We start from the raw sequence: 23,812 nt of genomic DNA, 5'->3' as shown, positions 1-23,812 counted from the left end.
ACAAAATGAAAGTGTCTTGATAATTTTGAAAAATTTCACTCAACGCGTTCAAATGTCTAAAAGACGTGGGCGCGTTTGGCATGTTAGAATGTCTTATGCCACACAGGTACCCTAACTATTAACACGAATCTACTAATAATACAAGATGCGATCTTTGACAGGGATACCCTGCACACAGTAATGTTTTTAAACAGACTCGTCTGTCTAACAGCAGAAGAAAGTATTGCCTGGGGAATATTAATAGTTTGATCTCCGCGGCAAACCCGCCCCCCTCACGTGACGGATATTTTTTTTCCCCTGGCTGCTCTGTGATCACGTGGTCCTCCCGTTATTTCCTGCGGTACCTCTGCCCGGTCTGCCTGCTGCAGTCTGCGGGTGCACGCTAACGGAGTGGCCGTCGAGAGATTTTCAGCGTTCGCTAGTCTCACCCTGCTCTCCTCGTTCTCGCCATCCTTGCAGGTGTTGGAAAGGCTCGTAGTTTCTTCTTTTTCCCAGGTTTGATTTGACGGTATCGTGGAGAGCGTGTGTACGGGCAGCTAGTTTTAACAATGGCGACAGCTGCGGTATCTGCCCCTGTTGGCGGCGCCCCGAACCCCGGATCGGGTGCTGAGTTGGTCCGTGGGCAGGCCTTCGACGTGGGTCCGCGCTACAGCAACCTGTCGTACATCGGAGAGGGCGCCTATGGCATGGTGTGGTAAGTTGCATTTTTCTTCATTTGCTAGTTGAGCTAGCGCGTAGTTCTCATCCGCGTTGGCTTTTGGCAAGTGGCGCATCCCGTCGAATTAAACAACAAATCGTTTAAATTCGAGCTTCAGTACCACTGGCTGGGTGTACATTTTTGCTCACTACGTACATTTAGTGTTTTTTCCCCCGACTTCGCCGTGTGTCAGGTCTGTTCGTACTGACGATAAGTAGCCCAACGCTGGCTAAAGTACACAGTCCGACGCATACTTGTTGATCACTGGAGGCGCATCGTGTTTCAAGTTGTTACCCCAGCGGGCTCGGGGCTTCTTCTAGTTAGCCCGATGGCCTGTAGCGTTCGTCTAATTTCACATTAACTACGGCCTACTGCATAGGCTACACGGTGAAACGCTTTATCTTGACGGAACAGTATGTCCAGTGTTTATTTTACTTTGCTTGCCATTGTGGCTGCCAGACTCAATCCCTTAGATTGCCGATTTGCCAGTGAACATTAAGATCCGTTCGTAACGTAGTGGAAACATTCTTCCATTATTGTTCCAAATCAGTGGACTGTAGTTTTCAGGCAACTCTGCACAGAAAATTTCCTTTGGTAAATTTCACATTGTACAAAGTCAGAAGAGTGGCTTCGCGTGATATGGGCATTGTGTGTATCTTAACATTATACATTTATAGCTGTGGAATATTTTATTAGATAGTTTGCTGGATAATGTCGGTGTAGTAGGCTGGCTAGCTCGCTTGCTAACAGTTGCGGGGTTAATGGTATTTGAACGCTGGGCGCCTGGTTTAAACGGTGTAATATGCTAGCCGTTCTCCGTGGGAGGTCGCATTGTCTAAGTAATGCTTCTACATATGCGAATTAATCTTTTTAAAAACTGGATTCTCACTTGGGGTTAGTTTCCCGGCTACGCCTGGTACAGGCAGTGCGTTTGTAATGTTACCAAGTTGACGTGTGATTTTCCAGGAAACCATAGCAGACTGAGAAAGTGTCAAATCGGAGTGATGCGTTCTGTCGGTGCCCTTTCGACGGGAGTGTGGGTGCTGATGCGAGATGTTAGGAGGGGCGTGCAGAATGCCTGTTCCTCTACACATCCGTGCATCAAACGCACCGAATGCACAGCGCCACGGCACTTACGCCATCCGCTCTTTTGCTATACAATGAGTTGAGCGAGGTGATATACCTTTAGAAAACGGGGACAATTTGAGAATTTTTTTCTACTTACTGTCACAAAACATTTAACTCCACGGAAGATGTTGAATTCCACATTTAAAAAATGTTCGTGTAGTGAGAAGTTGCAGCAAGTGTTTTTTTGTTTTGTTTTGTTTTGTTAAATGATTCATTAATCTAATTCGGATGAGTAATATTTTGCCATGTGTGACCGAACTTTTGTGGGATGCAGCAGCTTTCTCTCACTATAAAATATTATCACAATGTGGCTTTAATCCGTGTTTTTTGGCTGGCTCTATATCTCCACGTGTATTCAAAAAAGTGATGTCATCAGTCGGCACATACTTGCAAGTGCGTGTGTGTGTGAGCGTGTGTGTGTGAGAGAGCGTGTGTGTGTGTGTGTGAGCGTGTGTGTGTGTGTGTGTGTGTGAGAGCGTGTGTTTGCCTGCATGTGTGGGGGTTTAAATCATAACCAGCAACTTCTGAATACCAGTTATCAGTAATCTCACCTGTCCGTTATCTCACCTGTAGGTAATCTTCCCCAAGTCAAGGAGTATGATTCTGAGTTTCAAATTGTAGTCTGACCTTCGACCTTTTCCTCAGTTCTGATGAGCATGTGCAGGTCTTCTTGTGGGATCTGTAATGACATCATGCAGAAATTAATTTGTTAATTAATAATAAATGAGTTTGCTGAGGTCTGTTTTCTGGGGGCGTGCACATCATCACCCTGAGATCAGAGGGACAGAGTGAGGAAGAGTGAGGATGCACCTCCATTTCGATCTTCTCCGGGTCGTAATGTTGAGCATAATTAGCATTTTTAATCTTGTGACTGGAAGACTGGGGGGGGGGGCTCAATCACCTTATAGATCATAAATTGTCCTTGACAGCACTGAGCGAGGGGGGGGGGGGGGGGGTGGTGTGGGGGGGGGGAGGGTTTGAAATGACCTGTTTGCATTGGTGTGCAGCTCCTGATGAACAGCAAGGTGTTGTTTGTGGTTCAGATGTGGATTTGCATGTAGGTAATCCTGCTCTGCAGAACTGAGTAGGTTCAGATGAAGCCGTGTGTGTGTGTGTGTGTGTGTGTGTGGATGCTGTTTTCGCTGTGTGTGTGAATGCAGTTATCGCTCTGTGTGTGTGTGTGGATGCTGTTTTTGCTGTGTGTTTGTGAATGCTGTTATCGCTCTGTGTGTGTGTGTTTGTGAATGCTGTTATCACTGTGTGAATGCTGTTATCGCTGTGTGTGTGTGTGTGAATGCTGTTCTGTGTGTGCGTGTTTGTGAATGCTGTTATCACTGTGTGTGTGTGTGAATGCTGTTATCACTCTGTGTGTGTGAATGCTGTTATCGCTCTGTGTGTGTGTGAATGCTGTTATCCAGCTCACAGTCTAACGGCCCCATTTACTACTTCTGCAGTTATAACAGCTTTTACCACTTAAAGGAGAACTCGAGTAACCAAGTCATTGAAGTATGTTAGGTTTGAGTGCATTGGCACACTAAGGTCCTGATTCAGAGTGCATTTCACATCTCAGCCGCTCCTGCTCCGTATCTGTGCAGAAACAGCTATTCCACACACCTGTAGCCCAAATCTCCACTTTGACCTGCATGCACTGTGCTTTCAAAGAGTGAGTGTGCACCTGACCTGGGCCTGCATGGATTTAGTTTCTCTGAATATATTGCTGCTGAATATATTGGGATGGGGGTCCAGGACGGGAGCAGTGAGCAGCCTTCTGCAGTTATAGCAGAAGCGTAGAGGAAGGGTAGCGGTACCAACGCGTGCCAGTCGCGGTATGTCCGCTACCACCGAGAGCGTTCCTCTGCGCGCAGTCCACCCGCGGGTTCCTCTGCGCGCAGTCCACCCGCAGGTTCCTCTGCGCGCAGTCCACCCGCAGGTTCCTCTGGGCTGCTCAGGAACTGCCTTTAGATACATCTTTAACAAGCCGTGCACATTATTGTAAATTAATAACATTTCTGTTAACCTCACAATTAGTTGCACATTAACACATGGAAAATGTATTATTCTTAACATTTTTAATGTGCTGCTAGCATTTTTGAAACTGTTTAAAGTACTTTTTCTAAATATCTTTAATGAACAAAATAATTTCTCTTGAGGATATCTTGCAGTATTTTCTGTAAAAGGAATACTATGCAGCATTTTTAGTTCTGCTGTGGCTCTGTGTTTGCAATCAAAGTCTCCTCTGTCCTCAACCCTTATTTATTTTATTTGAAACAATATTCAGTGCAAGCATAGGTTTTTCTGAGCACTGTTACTGTTTTGAGTCAGCTCCTAAAAGAGGTTATGCACAAGTTGCACACACCTGATTGCACTTAATATAGGCTGCTTATGTGAAGTATATGATTCTGGTTGGAAGTCACTCTTAAGCTATTTCAGAGAATGCATTATGTATGCATTCTCTGAAATATATCGAGAGATGTATTGTATATTGCCAAAAAGCTTAAAAATAAATGTATATATTGAATGTGTGTGTGTATATATATATATATATATATATATATATATATATATATATATATATATATATTAGCCAGCCCTAGTTTCCAGTATAAATTACTCTCTCAATTTTATAATGGGGGTAAACAAGAAGAAATATTTGTGCCACTAAGCATGTACCATTAATCAGCAAAATAAAAGCATATTTTGTTTTTTCTTTGGGAAAATCCTGACTATTAAAGAAGGGATGGTGGAATTGGAAAGAGTTTTATTTTTATTTTTTAAGGCTCACCAGTCCATTACAAAACTGATATTTTAGAGGCCATGTTCTCCATTAATAAACAGACTGGGTTGAGGGACGGTGATGCTTGCTGACTTCTGGGAAAATGAAACTTTACCAGGAAATGTTCTGTCTTTTTTTTTTTTTTTCTTCATAAACTCCAAAGTACTTGGAATGAATGGTGCTGTTAGTTTGGAACAAGCTGAAGAATTGGATTTGCCTTCCTGACATCCTTAACACCATGTTGTGGCTGGTAAAATTCAGTTAGCTGGGGATTTTCTTCATCTGCTAGTCACCTTGGCTGATTCTGAAAAAGCCCTCAGATCACAAAGGAATGTGTTATTGGCTGTGGGGCAGTGGGGGCAGGTACACTGGCTGTGGGGCAGTGGGGGCAGGTACACTGGCTGTGGGGCAGCAGTGGGGGCAGTTATACTGGCTGTGGGGCAGCAGTGGGGGCAGGTATACTGGCTGTGGGGCAGCAGTGGGGGCAGGTACACTGGCTGTGGGGCAGCAGTGGGGGCAGGTAAACTGGCTGTGGGGCAGCAGTGGGGGCAGGTAAACTGGCTGTGGGGCAGCAGTGGGGGCAGTTACACTGGCTGTGGGGCAGCAGTGGGGGCAGGGACACTGGCTGTGGGGCAGCAGTGGGGGCAGGGACACTGGCTGTGGGGCAGCAGTGGGGGCAGGTACACTGGCTGTGGGGTAGCAGTGGGGGCAGGTACACTGGCTGTGGGGCAGCAGTGGGGGCAGGTACACTGGCTGTGGGGCAGCAGTGAGGGCAGGTACACTGGCTGTGGGGCAGCAGTGGGGGCAGGTACACTGGCTGTGGGGCAGCAGTGGGGGCAGGTACACTGGCTGTGGGGCAGCAGTGGGGGCAGGTACACTGGCTGTGGGGCAGCAGTGGGGGCAGGTACACTGGCTGTGGGGCAGCAGTGGGGGCAGGTACACTGGCTGTGGGGCAGCAGTGGGGGCAGGTACACTGGCTGTGGGGCAGCAGTGGGGGCAGGTACACATGTTTAATTCCCCTCATGGGAGCGGGAGGCTGAGTGAAGTGCTGGATTGGGTTTGGAACACGCGGCGGTGTGGTGTCCAAACCCCCAGTCCCCAGTGTGAGCGGGGTGACCTCACCCCACCAGGCCTCGCTCGCTCGCTCACCCCACCAGGCCTCGCTCTCTCACAGCACGGGTGAATGGAGCAGAAAGTGAAAGTAACAGGATTGGAATGTGAAGTCAAGCCCGCGCAGGCTGCCCCCCCCCCCCCCCGCCCCCCCCCCCATGCTAATCCTGTTACCGATCAGATTCCCAGCGCCTTCGGTGAATAAAGAGATTTGGGCGGAACGCTTGTTCAAAATTGTGGGGTCATATTTTGCAGGAAAGAGGTTTGTGCTAAATTATGAATGGGTAGGAAGGACACAGAACAGGACAGTGGTAGTTGGGGTGACTACTGCACAGAACTATGGGTAACAGAGTTCTTTGCTCAGTGTAGGATGTTATGCTATGTTGGCAGCTGGACTAAATGCAGATTCCTCACTCACCTCGCTCCAGAGGACGTTATAATGAAGTGAATTTATGCTGGAATTCTTCCACAAAAATTGGTTCCAGATAGGAAATGATCCAGGTTTCGGAATCCATGCAGCAGTGAGTCTGTTTGCCAGTGTTGGATTTTCCAGCGTGTTTCCCTGCCTCTCCCCTCACTAAGCAAACACCCCCCCCCCCCCTCACCACCACCACGGGCCAGTCGGTCCTCCCACCCATTCCGTGTGCATAGCCATTCTGTTCCCTCATCAGTGCAGTTCTGCTCAGGCAGAGGCACGGGCAGCCCCATGCCTGGGCCCTGAACCCCAGAGGTCCTGCTGCTGTCAGGCAGAGGCGCGGGCAGCCCCATGCCTGGGCCCTGAACCCCAGAGGTCCTGCTGATGTCAGGCAGTAGGAATGTAGAGTGGAGCTTTTTAAATTAAAAGTATTTGTGCTCTGGATGGTAAAGGCTTATGGTCTGTGTTGATAACGCTCTTCACTGGGGGGTTGTTCTGTGGTACAGGTAACAGTCACTCATTAATCTGCCCCACAGTGCCAGCGACTGTTACTTTGCTGTTTGAAGGAGTTTCCTGGAATCTGGCCAAGGTGCACGCCTCTCGGACAGGAAATCCAGGCACTGCAGCCAAGTGGCTGACAGAGAATAAGCCTTTACAGCTGCTCCAAGCTCCTCCAGTTTACACACTGCTGCTCCGAGCTCCTCCAGTTTACACACTGCTGCTCTGAGCTCCTCCAGTTTACACACTGCTGCTCTGAGCTCCTCCAGTTTACACACTGCTGCTCTGAGCTCCTCCAGTTTACACACTGCTGCTCTGAGCTCCTCCAGTTTACACACTGCTGCTCTGAGCTCCTCCAGTTTACACACTGCTGCTCTGAGCTCCTCCAGTTTACACACTGCTGCTCTGAGCTCCTCCAGTTTACACACTGCTGCTCTGAGCTCCTCCAGTTTACACACTGCTGCTCTGAGCTCCTCCAGTTTACACACTGCTGCTCTGAGCTCCTCCAGTTTACACACTGCTGCTCTGAGCTCCTCCAGTTTACACACTGCTGCTCTGAGCTCCTCCAGTTTACACACTGCTGCTCCGAGCTCCTCCAGTTTACACACTGCTGCTCCGAGCTGCTCTGCTCCTTCGGTGTGCTGCTGTGTTCCCTTTGCAGAAAGCAGGGTTTGTGGGGTTTGACTGTACTGTTTGTTCACTAGTTTTAATGAAATGGGTAAACCAAATGGTTCTCCTCATTTATGCTGGACGGAGTGTGGCACAGTGGGTAAGGAACTGCGCTTGTAACCGAAAGGTCGTAGGTTCGATTCCCGGGTAAGGACACTGCCGTTGTACCCTTGAGCAAGGTACTTAGCCTGCATTGCTTCAGTATATATCCAGCTGTATAAATGGATACAATGTAAAAGTGCTATGTAAAAAAGTTGTGTAAGTCGCTCTGGATAAGAGCGTCTGCTAAATGCCTGTAATGTAATGTAATGCTGCAGTGTTGTGTAAGGTTCTCCTCACTGTTTTCAGCTGTGAACCAGCACAGGCACTGCACCTGTGCAGACACTGCACCTGTGCAGACAGGCTGTTTTGTCTGCATGGGGTGTTTCTCGCCTGCTGGTGTGTTTGTGAGGCAGGTCTGAAAGATGCTACTGTAGCTGCAGCTTAACGACTTATCACCGAACGCACAGCGCTGTCACTTCCTGTTCCTGCCCTTTACTTCATTACGCTGATGCCCCTGCACTTCCTGTGCTGTAACTCCGCAGCCCACCGCGGTCTGAAATCTGCTCTCTGACCCGGGCCGTCAAACCCCGTTTGGCTCAGAGGGAGTGGGAAATGTGCCCTTTCAGGAACGTTCTCCAGAACGTTCTCCTCTTTTCCTTCATTCATTGAAACGCAAATGACATTTAATTGAACACGAAATGAAAGACTCTGGGTCTGACTTGAGTTCTTTTCGGAAAAAGCAGAGAATGTGTTTATAAATAAAAGGGGCTTGTTTAAAAAGCTGGAGAGCGTCAGTTAATGGCAGAGTCTTTAAAAGGGGCGTTAAGTGCACGTGTATATTGTTGTATGAAGCCACAAGGGCATACAGGACAGAACTGAAGAAAGCCTTAATAAGCAGAGGGACATATTAAATATATAAATACTCTGTATATTATGTCTATACATACGGTACACTGTCTTGGCTCATAAGTGCATTCCCATGACGCTGGAGAGGTATGTTGTGGAAAGTGGGAGGGCTTTTATAGCATCATGTCAGCTGTACAAGTACTTGCAAATGTTTACGGTGGATGTTTATGAAAGCTTTATGAGGATATTTACAGTATTTCCTGTGCTGTTTATACTGAGTTACGTAGGGCTGCAGAAAGTCTGCAGGCACTCTGAATGGTTAGCAGGATGAAATATGTATATAATGTTCTAATATACAGTGGGGAAATGTGTGTAAACAAACTTTCAAGGTTAAAATGCATTATTCATAGGATTTTTTAGGTACCTGGTCCCTACAAAGCTGGATAACTGAGTTAGCTGGATAACTGAGTTAGCTGGATAACTGAGTTAGCTGGATAACTGAGTTAGCAGGATAACTGCAGAGTAAAACCCGAACCCTCGGAACATGGACTGCAGTGGAGAGCTGTTCCAGGTTTAATCCAGATAACTCTGTAATCCTGCTTCATGAAACAGGGCCCAGGAATTGGAATTAAATGATCCTGCGACACACATTGAAATGCCTTCTGCCATCAGCCTGTACCACGGCTTGTTGAAATTGTAATAGTGTGATTGGCTGATAGCGATGGCCGTGATGTGCTGGAGTTTGGGCATGCTCAGTGTGTGTTTGGCCTGTGCCGACCCAGTGCCACACGGCCCGGGTCGGCAGCTCGGAGGGCCTTGAAGTGTCAGATCAAGGGCGTGTGAAGGTCACGGCTGGAGAGACTGTAGGGCCCGGAACCGCGATCGATATCGCCACGACTACGCCAGCACGCTCAGCCGCCATTACGGCCAGCTTCCTGTGCACACGGTGGAGACGCCACGACTTCCTGTGCGTACCGTGTTCAGTTCGGCTGCCAGGTGAAGCTTTGACACCAGAGAATTTGGGAAAGGGCGCTCTAGTGCTCTGGTAAACAGGGTGTCGGGGCGTGTCCTGTACATTACCCTGCGGTGATGCCCCTCCCACCCCTATCGCCACCCCCCTGTGAAGCTGTGAATCCACCCACCCCTCTACCCCCCGCGGGGCTGAGCCCAGTGATCCTCTTGCCCCCCGCCCCCCCGCCCCCCAGCGATCCTCTCACCACTGAATGCTGCCAGGCTCCGGCTTTCTTCCAAACTCCAGCACAGGAACGGTTTCCATGGTAACCACTCCTGCGTTGACGTCAGTGTGCTACAGCAGTGCCAGGGTGACTGAGTGGAGCAGGGAGGGAGGAGGCGGTGTTAGCCTGTTAGCCTAGCGACCCGCCGACACGCTTCTTACACATTAATACAGGTTATAAAGATCAATCAGGCACCCTGATCACACACTAATACTGCTCATAAAGATCATTTCAGACACCCTGCTCACATTAATACTGCTCAAAGATCATTACAGACACCCTGCTCACATTAATACTGCTCAAAGATCATTACAGACACCCTGCTCACATTATTACTGTTCATAAAGATCATTACAGACACCCTGCTCACATTAATACTGCTCAAAGATCATTACAGACACCCTGCTCACATTATTACTGCTCAAAGATCATTACAGACACCCTGCTCACATTGAAATGATCTTTATGAGCAGTATAAATCAGACCCTGATCTCACATCAATACCGTTTATAAAGACCATGTTAATATGCCATATTATTAAGTCTGTCAAGCCCCTGTGGTCAAATAGCAGTTATTTAGCCTGATATTAGCCTGCTCACAGTGCTGACAACAACAAACAATCCTAACAGGGAAAAAAACTGTTTATTTATTTATTATATATTTATATACTCAGTTCATATTTCAAGAAACATTTTGCATAATGGGTCATAACTGGTTTTAATATACTCCAGTGAAATAATGAACATTGATGAAATGCAGGCTGTACGAGAGCTGCAGAAGCAACAGGCCGAGAAACAGGAAAGAAGTTATTATCAGCTTATTTCTGATAAGATCATGCACAAGTACTTATCTGCACGTTGGTACATCAGGTCTAAACGAACCGCACTAATCTGTACAAAGCACACGCTGAATCCCTTTACATTTGTTCTTCAGATTCAAAGCGATTCAGATGAAAACTAGAGTTCATATGTAACTAAGTTAATATGCGCTTATTTCACTGCCTAAGTGTGAAATCTGTTGAAGGGGCCCGAGAATCGGCGGTCCTCTCCCGTGTGAGGTGCTGATTTCAGGGGAAGGCTGTGCAGTGTGGTGCTGGGTGATTTCAGGGGAAGGCTGTGCAGTGTGGTGCTGGGTGATTTCAGGGGAAGGCTGTGCAGTGTGGTGCTGGGTGATTTCAGGGGAAGGCTGTGCAGTGTGGTGCTGGGTGGATCTCCCGTGTGAGGTGCTGATTTCAGGGGAAGGCTGTGCAGCGTTTGAGGTGCTGATTTCAGGGGAAGGCTGTGCTTCAGGGGAAGGCTGTGCAGCGTTTGAGGTGCTGATTTCAGGGGAAGGCTGTGCTTCAGGGGAAGGCTGTGCAGCGTTTGAGGTGCTGATTTCAGGGGAAGGCTGTGCTTCAGGGGAAGGCTGTGCAGCGTTTGAGGTGCTGATTTCAGGGGAAGGCTGTGCTTCAGGGGAAGGCTGTGCAGCGTTTGAGGTGCTGATTTCAGGGGAAGGTTGTGCATGCTGGGTGGACGTTTCTCCGTAAGGAAGACGCGAGCGGAGCAACGCAGGTCTGCAGCGTGTGTCTGTGAGGACAAGGCCGTTCCAACAGGAAGAGGCGCTGAACGCTTTCACAGTCGCCCATTATTACTGGCTAGAAGAGCAACAGCAGCCCCCCCCCCCCCCCATTGCCATAGCAACTACCTGTTGCATAACGGTCCTCTTGCTGTAATGTAGGTTAAGCGTGTAGCTGCTGTCTGAGGAAGAGGTTTCCCTCTAAACACTCCGACTCCAATCCCACAATGCACTGGGAACACGGAGACTGAAAATTGCAAACGAGTGTACACCTGCAGACACGGGGAGCTACCTCTCTAAAGCTGAGCTGCTGGACCTGCGTCGCTCCTGATGGGAGGGGGATTGTGGGATTGCCTGGTTGCCATGTCACCCGGTTCCTGACCTATCTGTGGGGGGGCTGTGAAGCCAGCTCATCTTTGGCCTGTTGGGCGAGGTTTTCACTCATAAACTGAGTTTACAGCAGTGCTGCCTTTCCCCCATATCTGAGCAGAGGGGTGTGTGTGTCTGCGTGTGCTTGTGTATGTGTCTATGTGTGTCGGCGTGCGTGCGTGCGTGTGTGTGTGTGGCCTACATCAGATCTGGAAAGCAGGTTTCTTATTGGTGGCTGGCCAAACTCTCTGGCACTGTGGTTTGAGGAAGAGTATGGTCTTACCCACAGAGGAAAGCATTCCAGAGCATCCTCTGTATGTTTTATAGTTACGGCGCTCAGTGGAGTTTTAATCCAGTTTTACCATCAGGATGGGACTGCCTCAGAGTGTGGTGTGGTGTGGGCAGGGCCAAAGGAAGGAGGCGGGGCCTCTGGTTCAGATTGACAGCAGGGTCGTTAAAAGCAGACTTTGTTCGCTGCCTCTGATTGGTGGCCCCCTGCCCAGTGTTCACCAACCTTGTGTAACACGCTGTAAACGGTGTAGAGGTGTCCGGTGGTTTTGGCAGCTACAGAAATATCCTTGTTCATTGTTTGTACTTGTGCTGCGGTGTAATTTAAGCCCTGGGAGGAGCGTTTCTGTCTGAATGCTAAATGAGTAAAAATCTCATTTCACTAGCGAGCCCAACTCGCCTTTATTTCCTCTTCTCTTTCTGTACACACTCAGTTTCTTCAGAGATTGCAACATAAAGGAAATGAGCTTCCTATCAGGCCTTTCCTCCTGAGCTGCTGTGCTCTGTGTGTGTGTGTGTGTGTGCGTGAGAGAGCGCACACGCGTAAGTGTGAGTGTGTGTGTGTGCGTGAGAGAGCGCACGCGTGAGTGTGTGTGTGTGCGTGAGAGAGCGCACGCGTGAGTGTGTGTGTGCGTGAGAGAGCGCACACGCGTAAGTGTGAGTGTGTGAGAGAGCGCACACGTGTGAGTGTGTGTGCGTGAGAGAGCGCACACGCGTAAGTGTGAGTGTGTGCGTGAGAGAGCGCACACACGTAAGTGTGAGTGTGTGTGCGTGAGAGCGCACACGCGTAAGTGTGAGTGTGTGTGCGTGAGAGAGCGCACACGCGTAAGTGTGTGTGTGTGTGCGTGAGAGCGCACGCGTAAGTGTGAGTGTGTGCGTGAGAGAGCGCACACGCGTAAGTGTGAGTGTGAGAGAATGCACATGCGTAAGTGTGTGTGTGTGTGAGTGAGAGCACACGCGTAAGTGTGAGTGTGTGCGTGAGAGAGTGCACGCGTGAGTGTGTGTGTGTGTGTGAGTGTGTGAGAGAGTGCACATGCGTAAGTGTGTGTGTGTGTGTGTGTGTGTGTGAGAGAGAGAGCACACGCGTAAGTGTGAGCGTGAGAATCCCAGCCCACAGACACACAGCAGACAGGACTCCACCTGCAGGCAGTAAAGCTGCTCAGTGCAGATTTATGTTTGTTAAGAGAAGTGGATTTGGCGTGATCTTCTGTGGGCGGCAGCTCCTCATAACTCTTTAAATTTGGGCCTCCTGGCGGGACTGTGGGGGGGGGTGATGTTTGGCATGCGAGGGGCAGGGAGGTGGTGCCCCCTGCAGCCTGTCCTGTTGGCCCAGCAGTGGGAGCAGCAGTGGGACTCTCTCTCTCTCTCTTTCCCTCTCTTTCTCTCTCTCTGTATAGCTGCACTTCAGCGCTGTGTGGGTGGATTGTGAAATGGATTGTGGGAGGGGGGGATTAGCTCTGTACAGGCACATTTCTGCAGGGTTGCTGTGCCCCGCCCAGGATTCAAACCTTCAAATCCCCCCATGCTTCTACTTGCCTGGGTTGTGTGAGTGTGTGAAAGGAGGGATCCGCAGGGGAGGAAGGGAAGAGTATACTGAAGTATGGCATTGTATAGCGCTCTCTCTCTCTCTCTCTCTCTCTCTCTCTCTCTCTGGCAAAGTGCAGTAGTTCTGCTCTTGGGTGGCAGGCCCGCCTCCTGCCAGTCACCTCATGGACACGCCCACTCTGTTCTGAGCCGGGGTTCCATAGCTGTGGGATGCAGGGGAATGGACCAGTCCTCCCCGGTCCAAACAGGAAGTGGAGCATCTTTTTTAAAAAGCTGCATGGCACTGCTCCCTGCTGAAACGGCTCTCTCTCTTTCTCTCCTCCCCCCCCCCCCCCCCCCCCCCCCCCAGCTCAGCCTATGACCGGGACAGTAAGGTGCGGGTGGCCATTAAGAAGATCAGCCCGTTCGAGCACCAGACGTACTGCCAGCGCACGCTGAGAGAGATCAAGATCCTTCTGCGCTTCAAACACGAAAACATCATCGGCATCAACGACATCATCCGCACGCCCTCCATCCACCACATGAAAGACGTGTATCCTTCTCCTGCTGTAGAACATCTCTTCACACATGCAGCCCTGCTGCACCGCCTGCTTTGCAGTTCGCTGAGCAGTTTCCTGCTTTAAAACTCAGACGCATTAGTGCCCCTGTACCAGCCATTATAAAGCCCTCCAGGTTGCCAAACTTCTGTAAGTATCCAAAATATCCTTCTTTGCACATAAAACTGTCTGGGCCGGTAAGACATGTACACAAACTCTAAAAAGATATTTAATCCTTTGAGGTGTAAGATCAGAAATATGTGATTAGAATGTTCTGAACTGGACATTCTAATGCTGATGTGACGGTCACTACCGGCGACTGAAAGCAGTGAGAGTTCTAGAACACTGACTTAGGATTCGGAGAGAAATATTCCTAAAAACTAACTCTTCAAATGGTTAATAAACTCCAGAAAGTGAACTATCCGCTTAAACTCACTGAAAGTTGGTTTGTAAACATCCCACATTCCAAACATGAAGGCCTCCTCCAAAGGGTCTGATAATGTCGAGCATCTGGAATGTAAATATTGTGTTAATGGTAACATTTAGAGATTTATTATAAATATATTATTATAGACAGACTGTAAATGAAGACATTTTGTGAAGACTCATGGTTGCCCTTATTTCGTGATTCATTTCCCAGTTCAGAGACTTCCAGCTCTTTAGCGAACTCTGATTTGACATAATTGCAGCCTGTAGTGATTCACAAATGAACCATCTCTGAGCCAGACCCCCACCCCCCCCACCCCCAACTGATGAGCATCTGGGCCAATCGCCTCAGTGCTCAGTATAACGGCAGCCAGTCGCCGCAGTGCTCAGTATAACGGCAGCCAGTCGCCGCAGTGCTCAGTATAACGGCAGCCAGTCGCCGCAGTGCTCAGTATAACGGCAGCCAGTCGCCACAGTGCTCAGTATAACGGCAGCCAGTCGCCACAGTGCTTGGTGAAGCAAGCGCTGGTCCAGGCGTCCATGTTGAGTAACATCCAGTCCTCTAAGTGGCTGGAAGCACTAAGAAAAGGGAACTGCTCTGCTGCAGCTGAGCGTTGTGTAAATATTGCGCAAATGCACTGCAAGCTGAACGTCCCCTTTTTAGGGCTCAGGGGCTCAGTTCGTTTGAGGATGCCAACCTTCAGCATGAACACGCCACTCTGTGGTCTCATTATAACGTTGTTCACACTCTGTGTTTAGATTGTACTGGACGATGTTTTTAGTGCAGGTGTGTCTATGACGTGGGTGCGTTTGGGGCGCAGGTGTATTTTAGGGTATGTTTGGGGTGTAGACGTGTTTGTCCTTAACGGGTTGCCGTACAGGTACATTGTTCAGGACCTGATGGAGACAGACCTGTACAAGCTGCTGAAGACGCAGCACCTGAGCAACGACCACATCTGCTACTTCCTGTACCAGATCCTGCGTGGCCTCAAGTACATCCACTCCGCCAACGTGCTGCATCGCGACCTGAAGCCCTCCAACCTGCTCCTCAACACCACCTGCGACCTGAAGGTGCGCTGGCCTCCGTCACCTCCAACACCTCGAACCCTGACCCCTGACCGCAGCGCAGGAGAGAACCACTAGCACTTTGAGATTCATTTCTAATGAAAAGTGCATTACAAATTAAATGTATTATTATTATTATTATTATTATTATTAACCGCATTTCACCCCCTACCCTTTAATATGACTCTCACTCATGTGACCCAGGGTTCTACACAGGTGAAAACTGTGAGTAACACAGGAGCAAAGATGGGCCAGTCACACACACAGCAGGTACAGGCACACTCAGAGATACAGCGCAGTGGTTTTAGAAGTCGCTGCAGCTCATATCCAGTGTAATGGCCCGTATTACAGACCATAATACTCCCCCCCCAGATCTGTGACTTCGGCCTGGCCCGGGTGGCGGACCCGGATCACGACCACACCGGCTTCCTGACCGAGTACGTGGCCACGCGCTGGTACCGCGCCCCCGAGATCATGCTCAACTCCAAGGTGAGTGACCACGCCCACTGGGTGACCAGGCCCACTGTGTGACCATGCCCACTGTGACCACGCCCGCTGTGTGACCACGCCCACTGTGACCACGCCCACTGTGCGGTCATGCCTTCAGTGACCACGCCCACTGTGCGATCATGCCCACTGTGACCACACCCACTGGGTGACCAGGCCCACTGTGCTATCATGCCTTCAGTGACCACGCCCACTGTGTGACTGCGTGTGTGTGTGCATAAGGGTGACTGTTCTCTTTATCCGGAATTCTCCACACTGCCCTCTGTACCGCTGGATTCCCTGGTTGCTAAGCGCAGTGATGGAGGCTGACTCTGGGGACGGGGCTGACGTCAGGGGGGGGCGGGGGCGGGGGTAATGAACGGCTGGTCCCTCAGTCCTCCCGGCTGACTGATGAGCTGCAGGCCTGTGCAGACGCTTAATCGATGCAGAGCCTGTTTGCGCTCCGCTAGCTCTGTAAGGCAGCCTGCTTTGCTTGAGTACGTAATTCAGCGGCAAAGGGAAGGTGATACCAGTGAAGGGAACATGATACCAGGGAAGGGAGCACAATACCAGCGTAGGGAAGGCCGTGCCAGTGTAGGAAGGCCATGCCAGCGTAGGGAAGGCCGTGCCAGCGTAGGGAAGGCCATGCCAGCGTAGGGAAGGCCGTGCCATCGTAGGGAACGCCATGCCAGCATAGGGAAGGTCGTGCCAGCGTAGGGAAGGCTGTGCCAGCTCTCTGTATTTCCTGATTTCAGCTGAGAGCCGGGCGGCTGAACACCGCTCAACTCTTGCGTCATCATGCGTGCTGAGGGCGCTGTTGTCATGGCGATGTGCTTTCCTGTGATTTCAGGGTTACACCAAATCCATCGATATCTGGTCGGTGGGCTGCATCCTGGCTGAGATGCTGTCCAACAGGCCCATCTTCCCCGGGAAACACTACCTGGACCAGCTCAACCACATCCTGGGTAAATACACCTCCACTTATACACCCTCCTGCTCCTCGCCTCTCTTCCGCCATCTTTATGTAGTGGAGTAAAGTCTAAAATCTAAAGCTCAATCTAAGACGAGTTTTCTCTAATCTCATCTTGTGCTTTCTACATATTTTTCAATGTATGGATAAATAAAAGGTGAAAAATAATTGCAGAAGCTTCATGTCAAAGGTAGACTTGTATATCTGGGCAAGTGTACATTTATTCTGGCAAAGCAGATTTTACGTGTGTGGGGGGGGAACCGTGAAACTGAACCCTGAAGTTAGACTGACCCGGTTCAGCCGAGGGTGTGTTCTGACCCGAGACGAGCCCGCGGGTCTGGCGGGGGGGTCTGGAGCGGGTCTGGGGGGGGGGGTCTGGAGCGGGTCTGGGGGGAGTCTGGAGCGGGTCTGTGGCGGGCCGGGGTGGGTCTGGGGCAGGTCTGGAGCGGGTCTGGGGGGGGGGTCTGGAGCGGGTCTGGGAGGAGTCTGGGGCGGGTCTGGGGGGGGAGGGTCTGGGGCGGGTCTGGGGGGAGTCTGGAGCGGGTCTGGGGGGGGGCCTGGGCGGGTCTGGGGGGGGGTCTGGGGTGGGTCTGGGGGGTATCTGAGCAGGTCTGCGGCGGGTCGGGGCAGGTCTGAAGGGCGAGGTTTGATTGGCTGCTCTGTTCCGCAGGGATCTTGGGCTCGCCTTCCCAGGAGGACCTGAACTGCATCATCAACATTAAAGCGCGGAACTACCTGCTGTCGCTGCCGCTGCGCTGCAAAGTGCCGTGGAACCGCCTCTTCCCCAACGCCGACCCCAAAGGTCAGCCGCCCGCTTTGAACCGCCATCAAAGCCCCCGCGCCTCTCTGGGGAGGCAGCCCACTGTACTGAGTACATACTCTCACCTGCATACTCCCCCATTCCCACCTGAGTACTGAGTACTGAGTACATACTCTCACCTGCATACTCCCCCATTCCCACCTGAGTACTGCGTACATACTCTCACCTGCGTACTCCCCCCATTCCCACCTGAGTACTGAGTGCATACTCTCCATTCCCACCTGAGTACTGAGTACATACTCTCACCTGCGTACTCTCCATTCCCACCTGAGCACTGAGTACTGCGTACATACTCTCATTCCCACCTGAGCACTGAGTACTGCGTACATACTCTCACCTGCGTACTCTCCATTCCCACCTGAGTACTGAGTACATACTCTCACCTGCGTACTCCCCCATTCCCACCTGAGTACTGAGTACATACTCTCACCTGCGTACTCTCCGTACTCTCCATTCCCACCCGAGTACTGAGTACATACTCTCACCTGCGTACTCCCCCATTCGCACCTGAGTACTGAGTACATACTCTCACCTGCGTACTCTCCATTCCCACCTGAGTACTGAGTACATACTCTCACCTGCGTACTCCCCCATTCCCACCTGAGTACTGAGTACATACTCTCACCTGCGTACTCTCCATTCCGTACTCTCCGTACTCTCCATTCCCACCCGAGTACTGAGTACTGAGTACATACTCTCACCTGCGTACTCTCCGTTCCCACCTGAGTACTGAGTACATACTCTCACCTGCGTACTCTCCATTCCCACCTGAGTACTGAGTACATACTCTCACCTGCGTACTCTCCATTCCCACCTGAGTACTCAGTACATACTCTCACCTGCGTACTCTCCATTCCCACCTGAGTACGCAGTACATACTCTCACCTGCATACTCCCCCATTCCCACCTGAGTACTGAGTACATACTCTCACCTGCGTACTCTCCATTCCCACCTGAGCACTGAGTACTGCGTACATACTCTCATTCCCACCTGAGCACTGAGTACTGCGTACATACTCTCACCTGCGTACTCTCCATTCCCACCTGAGTACTGAGTACATACTCTCACCTGCGTACTCCCCCATTCCCACCTGAGTACTGAGTACATACTCTCACCTGCGTACTCTCCGTTCCCACCTGAGTACTGAGTACATACTCTCACCTGCGTACTCTCCATTGCCACCTGAGTACTGAGTACTCAGTACATACTCTCACCTGCATACTCCCCCATTCCCACCTGAGTACTGAGTACATACTCTCACCTGCGTACTCTCCATTCCCACCTGAGTACTGAATACATACTCTCACCTGCGTACTCTCCATTCCCACCTGAGTACTGAATACATACTCTCACCTGTGTACTCCCCCATTCCCACCTGAGTACTGAGTACATACTCTCACCTGCGTACTCTCCATTCCCACCTGAGTACTGAGTACTCAGTACATACTCTCACCTGCATACTCCCCCATTCCCACCTGAGTACTGAGTACATACTCTCACCTGTGTACTCCCCCATTCCCACCTGAGTACTGAGTACTCAGTACGTACTCTCACCTGTGTACTCCCCCATTCCCACCTGAGTACTGAGTACTCAGTACGTACTCTCATGTGTTTAATGGTACTTATAGGTCCTGCTAGCGTTCAGTTGCCATGCTAACAGCACTGGGATGTTTTGGATTTTAGCCTTTACAGAAACTGATGCTGCCTCATATGAAATGGACATCTCTCTCATCTCTCTTTCTCTCTGTCTCTCTCTCAGCCCTGGATTTGTTGGACAAAATGTTGACCTTTAACCCCCACAAGCGGATCGAGGTGGAAGAGGCACTGGCCCACCCCTACCTGGAGCAGTATTACGACCCCACAGACGAGGTACAGCATTATTTAGTTATTAATTGAATATAAACTGATATGACACACATACAAACTCAAATATCACCTGTTCATTACACCAAACATCACCTGAAATCCACCTGTCTGAGTAACTCTGTTCTTTAACCCCCCCCCCCCCCCCAGCCTGTAGCAGAGGCCCCCTTTAAGTTCGACATGGAGCTGGACGACCTGCCCAAAGAGACGCTGAAGGAGCTCATCTTTGAGGAGACTGCACGCTTCCAGCCCGGCTTCAGGTCCTAAACCCCCCCAGGTAAACACCGCAGAGTGAACCCCCCCAGGTAAACACCGCAGAGTGAACCCCCCCAGGTAAACACCGCAGAGTGAACCCCCCCAGGTAAACACCGCAGAGTGAACCCCCCCAGGTAAATACCGCAGAGTGAACCCCCCCAGGTAAATAAAGCAGGCTAACTGGGTCTAAACCCCACCGAGGTCAGTACTGAGGTAAATGGGTCTAAACCCCACACAGGTCCTGACGGTCTCTACTCTCGAGCAGATCTACTTGGCTGAGCATTGATGATAAAGGGATCCCCATCCCCCCATCCCCACTGCGGCTGATCGAGTATCGGTGACATCATGGGATGAGTCACGGGTGACATCATCAGCTTCCTGCCTCTGGGGTTTTAATCAGAGAAATGGAGCTTGTCCCCCGGGGGGTATTTCCCTGTGGCCCCCCAGGGGTGGAAACATTGATCCCTGAGCGTTTGAGGGCAGGATGTCTGCTCATGGGTCTGATGTGGCTGAGATCCTTCTCAGGGTCTGCCTTCATTTTCCCATTAAAGAGGGAAACTGCCCCGAGGGAAGGAGGGCTCTCATTGGCTGAGAGAGTGCGGTTTGAAATCAGTGAGGAACGAGCATACTTTACACAGCTACTGCAGCTGCGCAAACAGCCTGCGCATCTCCTGCAGCTGAGCAGCTCGGGAGTGAAAGGACAGTTGCTAAGCGCCACGTGCTGAACGCAGCTGCTGAAACAGCTTGCAACAGCGGGGCCAGCCCTACAAACGCGAATGTCTGTGACTGACTGAGTGAGTGATGAAGTTACACCATTGGTCGGCCGGATCACGTGTGTTAGGTCCAGCCATATACTAGGTTTTAACCTGGTCTTGTTTAAAACCATGTAATCTGACCAAGAGGGGTAAGATGCACTTAAATGTTGCACTTAAAAAGGTGAAATGAAAGGTAATATTGGTGCGCCCCGCCCCGCCCATGTGCTGAGTGTGTTCCTCTCTCCTCCACAGACGGGCCCAGGACTGACTCCGCCCCAACGCTGCTGTTCTTCTGCTGGCTTCTTCTAAACGATGTGCTGTGGCCACGCCTCTGCCCCGCCATCTTTATCCACCCTGCCCCGCCCCTCACCCACCATGCCCCGCCCCCCACTCGCCAACTATACCCGCCCCCCACTCGCCATGCCCCGCCCCACCCAATCGCTCTGGATCCGCGCTCACTATTTCTCCCCCCATTTTATTCTCTCTCTCTCTCGCCTGCTCTCCTCTGGCTGTGTCATGGGGTGTGGTTTTAGGGGGTTGGGGCGAGGGGTGTGTGTTTTGAGTGAGTTGGAGAGGGTAGGGTTTTGGAGTTTGTTTCAATCAGCCTTTTTGTCTTGCATTTCCAGAACAGAAATGGTGATTATTCTCAGATGTTGTCATTATTACGATTATTGTTGTTGTTGTTATTAACCTTGAGATAAGACGGCGATGAGGTTTGAGTCTGTGTGTAATCCACCTCTCGTTGAGGCAGTGGGTGGGGTTTGTAAGATGCTCTCAGGCCACACCCACCACCGATCACTCTGTTTCTGCAGCACAGACACACATCCTCCAATCACAGCGGCAGACATGAACACATGCTTCAGCTCTGCGATCGCTCGAAGTCTCCCTTTCTGCCGCATTTCTGTTTGCTGTGAAGCTTGTGCTTCCTGCAGGTTTCTGTTTGCTGTGAAGCTTGTGCTTCCTGCAGGTTTGATACCAGCCGGGTTTATGTCCTGACAGAGATGGATGTGTGTGTGTGTGTGGGATTGGGGGGCCTGGTCGGGGGGGGGGGGGGGGTGGGCATGCACCCCACCCATCTCTGCTTGGGGCACAGAGATGTCTTTCCATCTTTTAGATCATCTGCAGCGGGACATGCTCACACAGGCATTATTACCTTCCACGAGGAAGGCCTGGCTCCCTGTGTGCTTCTACAACTCCAGCACCATTTTAGCTCCCTAACCCTTATACCGCTACTGATAGAACTAGAGCTAACGCTACAGCCAGTGCTACAGCTAGAGCTACTGCTAGAGCTAGTGCTACTGCTAGTGCTACAGCTAGAGCTACTGCTATAGCTAGTGCTACTGCTACAGGTACTTATTCAGATAGAGCTACCACTGCAGCTAGAGCTCTGTGAATTTTCTTTACACGCCCATTTTATCTCCAGTGCCATATTTGCCCAAGAAAGGTTGATCAGGGGAGACACAATCTCACCATTACTGGAGGAAAACCTCTCAATCCCTGATCGCCAGTCACCTTCAGCCCACAAGCCTGTAAGAACTCCCCTCTCAGGGCTAGGCCATGTTAGCCAATAGGAACTCTGGTCTGGTCTCGTGGGAGGCGGTTTATCGAGGTCAAAACTCTATTTTATTTCTGCATCTTTCTTCTCAGGCTGTCAAACACTGAGAGGAGGGACCTGAAGCCTGCCCCCCCTCCCCCACCACCCACTCAGGCCGCCATTGACTTCACCTCCCTCCCTCTCTCCATCTCTCTCCACTCTTTCGAGCGTTGTGCCTCTTCTTTTCTCCCTCTGTGTTGAGTCAGTCTCTCTCTCTCTCCCTCTCTTGCCTTGTAACAGAAGACTGTGCCCTTGCCTGACTGTTAAAAGCTTTCTATACAAAGATGAAGTGCCACATTACTGGGCATTCCACACGGGAATCTCAGGATCCTCTTCCTGTCCCTCTGTGGTCTCACACTTCCCAAACGGCTTTCCTCACCGTTTCTCTATTTTAATGCATCAGCTCAGTCACCCCCTCCATCCTAGAGCAGCCCATTTCAGCTCAGTCACCCCCTCCATCCTAGAGCAGCCCATTTCAGCTCAGTCACCCCCTCCATCCTAGAGCAGCCCATTTCAGCTCAGTCACCCCCTCCATCCTAGAGCAGCCCATTTCAGCTCAGGTGCAGAGCAGCTTCAATGTCAGTGATGGCTCCTCAGCCAGTTAACACCTGTTTGCATGAAGCGAGCGTACTCGTACAAATCTGAGCATCTTTGCTCCTGAACACCATTATCTTTGATCCATCTGCTGACATCAGTTTAAAATGGGAAAATCGGTGCAGTTGGAAGCTTTATTCCACATATATAGACAACTGAACTTTATAAAGCAGCTGTTTCTCCTCAGTACTGGAGTCAAAGTTTTCTGTAATCCACCCGGATATGCAACAGACAGACCTGGCCAACAGGCTTTCATTGGCTATTTCGTGCTAAAGATTTGAACACCTCGCTTTGGATAAACTAAAAAGATATTTTCCATGATTAAAATCACAAAAACAATAATGGGTTTTGTAGTCATGGAAGATCGGCCAATGTGTCAGGTTGATAGGCCTATTGAGGGACCATCTCCTCTGGCAGAAAAAACAATACATTTAGGTAAACCTCCCCTCTCCTTTCTAATGAGCATTCACTGCACTTAATATGTACTCACTGAAACGCCATATTACATGCTGTCTCAGTCCACACCCAGTCAGGTACAGTACTTCAAGGGTCTAAAGGTGGGGGTGGGAATTCTCCGGAAACACTCTGCAGATCCTCCTGTAAGATAGCTTGTGCTGGTCCCTGTGCAGCCTGTATGGTTTTGTGCCTTTATTGGTCTTGTATAACAAGATTTCCTGCTCAGCTTTGTTTAGATGGATCAGTTGTGATTGCAGTCCTTCATTCTCACGGTTATGTAATTAAAGAGAAGTTATATGGCATCAGCTTTGTGATGGTTATTCTGTATTGAAAAGGTGAAAAGATAGCTTTTTATTTTATTTTTTGCTTCTGGTCCCCACTTTATACCCCCCCATTTGCCTTCTTTTCCTTTTGGATGTTTTGTGTAAGCCCTTTTTTATTTGTAAAATGAATGTTATGTTTCTAGTGAATATTAATCTTGTTAAAGAATTGTTTCCATGTATTAAACTACTCCTCTGTAAGTATGTTTTGATTAGTAGAACATTTTATTGTGAATCTCACTTTAAAAAAGAAAAAAAAGAAAAAGGCAGTTGTGAACTTTGGGGTGCTTGCTAGCATTTCTTGCCGATAATAGAGGAAAGTTGGATTGTGGGATTTGAAGGTTCCTCTGAAGGAATGCACTCTAAAGGGCCATTTCACACTGGCCACAAAGATGGGCCTGCAGACTGCAGACCTCCATCTTGAATTACTGATGTCAACATTATTTTATCTGCCATGACCTGTAACCACCTGAAAACACCTGAATAAACACACTCTACCCTG

The 23,812-nt window shown here is 50.1% G+C and overlaps 1 protein-coding gene and 2 long non-coding RNA genes across 6 annotated transcripts in view; 1 reads left to right on the top strand and 2 right to left on the bottom strand.

The window, feature by feature from the left end:
* The first annotated feature begins 320 nt into the window (after positions 1–320).
* On the top strand, positions 321–23,812 carry mapk1 (mitogen-activated protein kinase 1). 2 transcript variants are annotated; one of them, XR_004761185.1, is made up of 10 exons: positions 321–694; positions 13,519–13,701; positions 15,013–15,202; positions 15,569–15,685; positions 16,533–16,647; positions 17,323–17,454; positions 19,233–19,342; positions 19,487–19,613; positions 20,599–21,278; positions 21,314–23,812. XR_004761185.1 is itself a non-coding variant. In XM_035379115.1 (9 exons), the coding sequence occupies exons 1-8, from the start codon at positions 549–551 to the stop codon at positions 19,601–19,603; spliced, it is 1,110 nt and encodes a 369-aa protein (XP_035235006.1). In that variant the 5' UTR covers positions 321–548; the 3' UTR covers positions 19,604–19,613; positions 20,599–23,812. The 2 variants fall into 2 exon arrangements, 1 of the variants encoding a protein (XP_035235006.1); XM_035379115.1 differs by having other exon boundaries at positions 20,599–23,812.
* The window catches only part of LOC118206417, a 32,472-nt gene continuing 11,076 nt past the window's right edge, over positions 2,417–23,812 (bottom strand). The window contains exons 3-4 of the long non-coding RNA XR_004761191.1: positions 9,396–9,504; positions 2,417–2,504 (exon numbers count right to left, since the gene is read on the bottom strand). This is a non-coding gene — a long non-coding RNA (uncharacterized LOC118206417). The remainder of the gene's footprint in view (positions 2,505–9,395; positions 9,505–23,812) is intronic.
* LOC118206416 lies at positions 17,465–18,607 on the bottom strand. Of its 3 annotated transcripts, none has more exons than XR_004761189.1 (4): positions 18,564–18,607; positions 18,051–18,425; positions 17,694–17,902; positions 17,465–17,661 (listed from the first exon to the last, which is right to left on the bottom strand). It is a non-coding gene; the product is annotated as an uncharacterized LOC118206416 (long non-coding RNA). The 3 variants fall into 3 exon arrangements; XR_004761190.1 differs by having other exon boundaries at positions 18,051–18,386; positions 18,517–18,598; XR_004761188.1 differs by lacking the exon at positions 18,564–18,607 and having other exon boundaries at positions 18,051–18,509.

Source organism: Anguilla anguilla, chromosome 10 (genome assembly GCF_013347855.1).
Source record: "Anguilla anguilla isolate fAngAng1 chromosome 10, fAngAng1.pri, whole genome shotgun sequence".
NCBI classification, from domain to species: Eukaryota; Metazoa; Chordata; class Actinopteri; order Anguilliformes; family Anguillidae; genus Anguilla; species Anguilla anguilla.
This window is presented reverse-complemented; position numbering and strand designations above follow the sequence as displayed.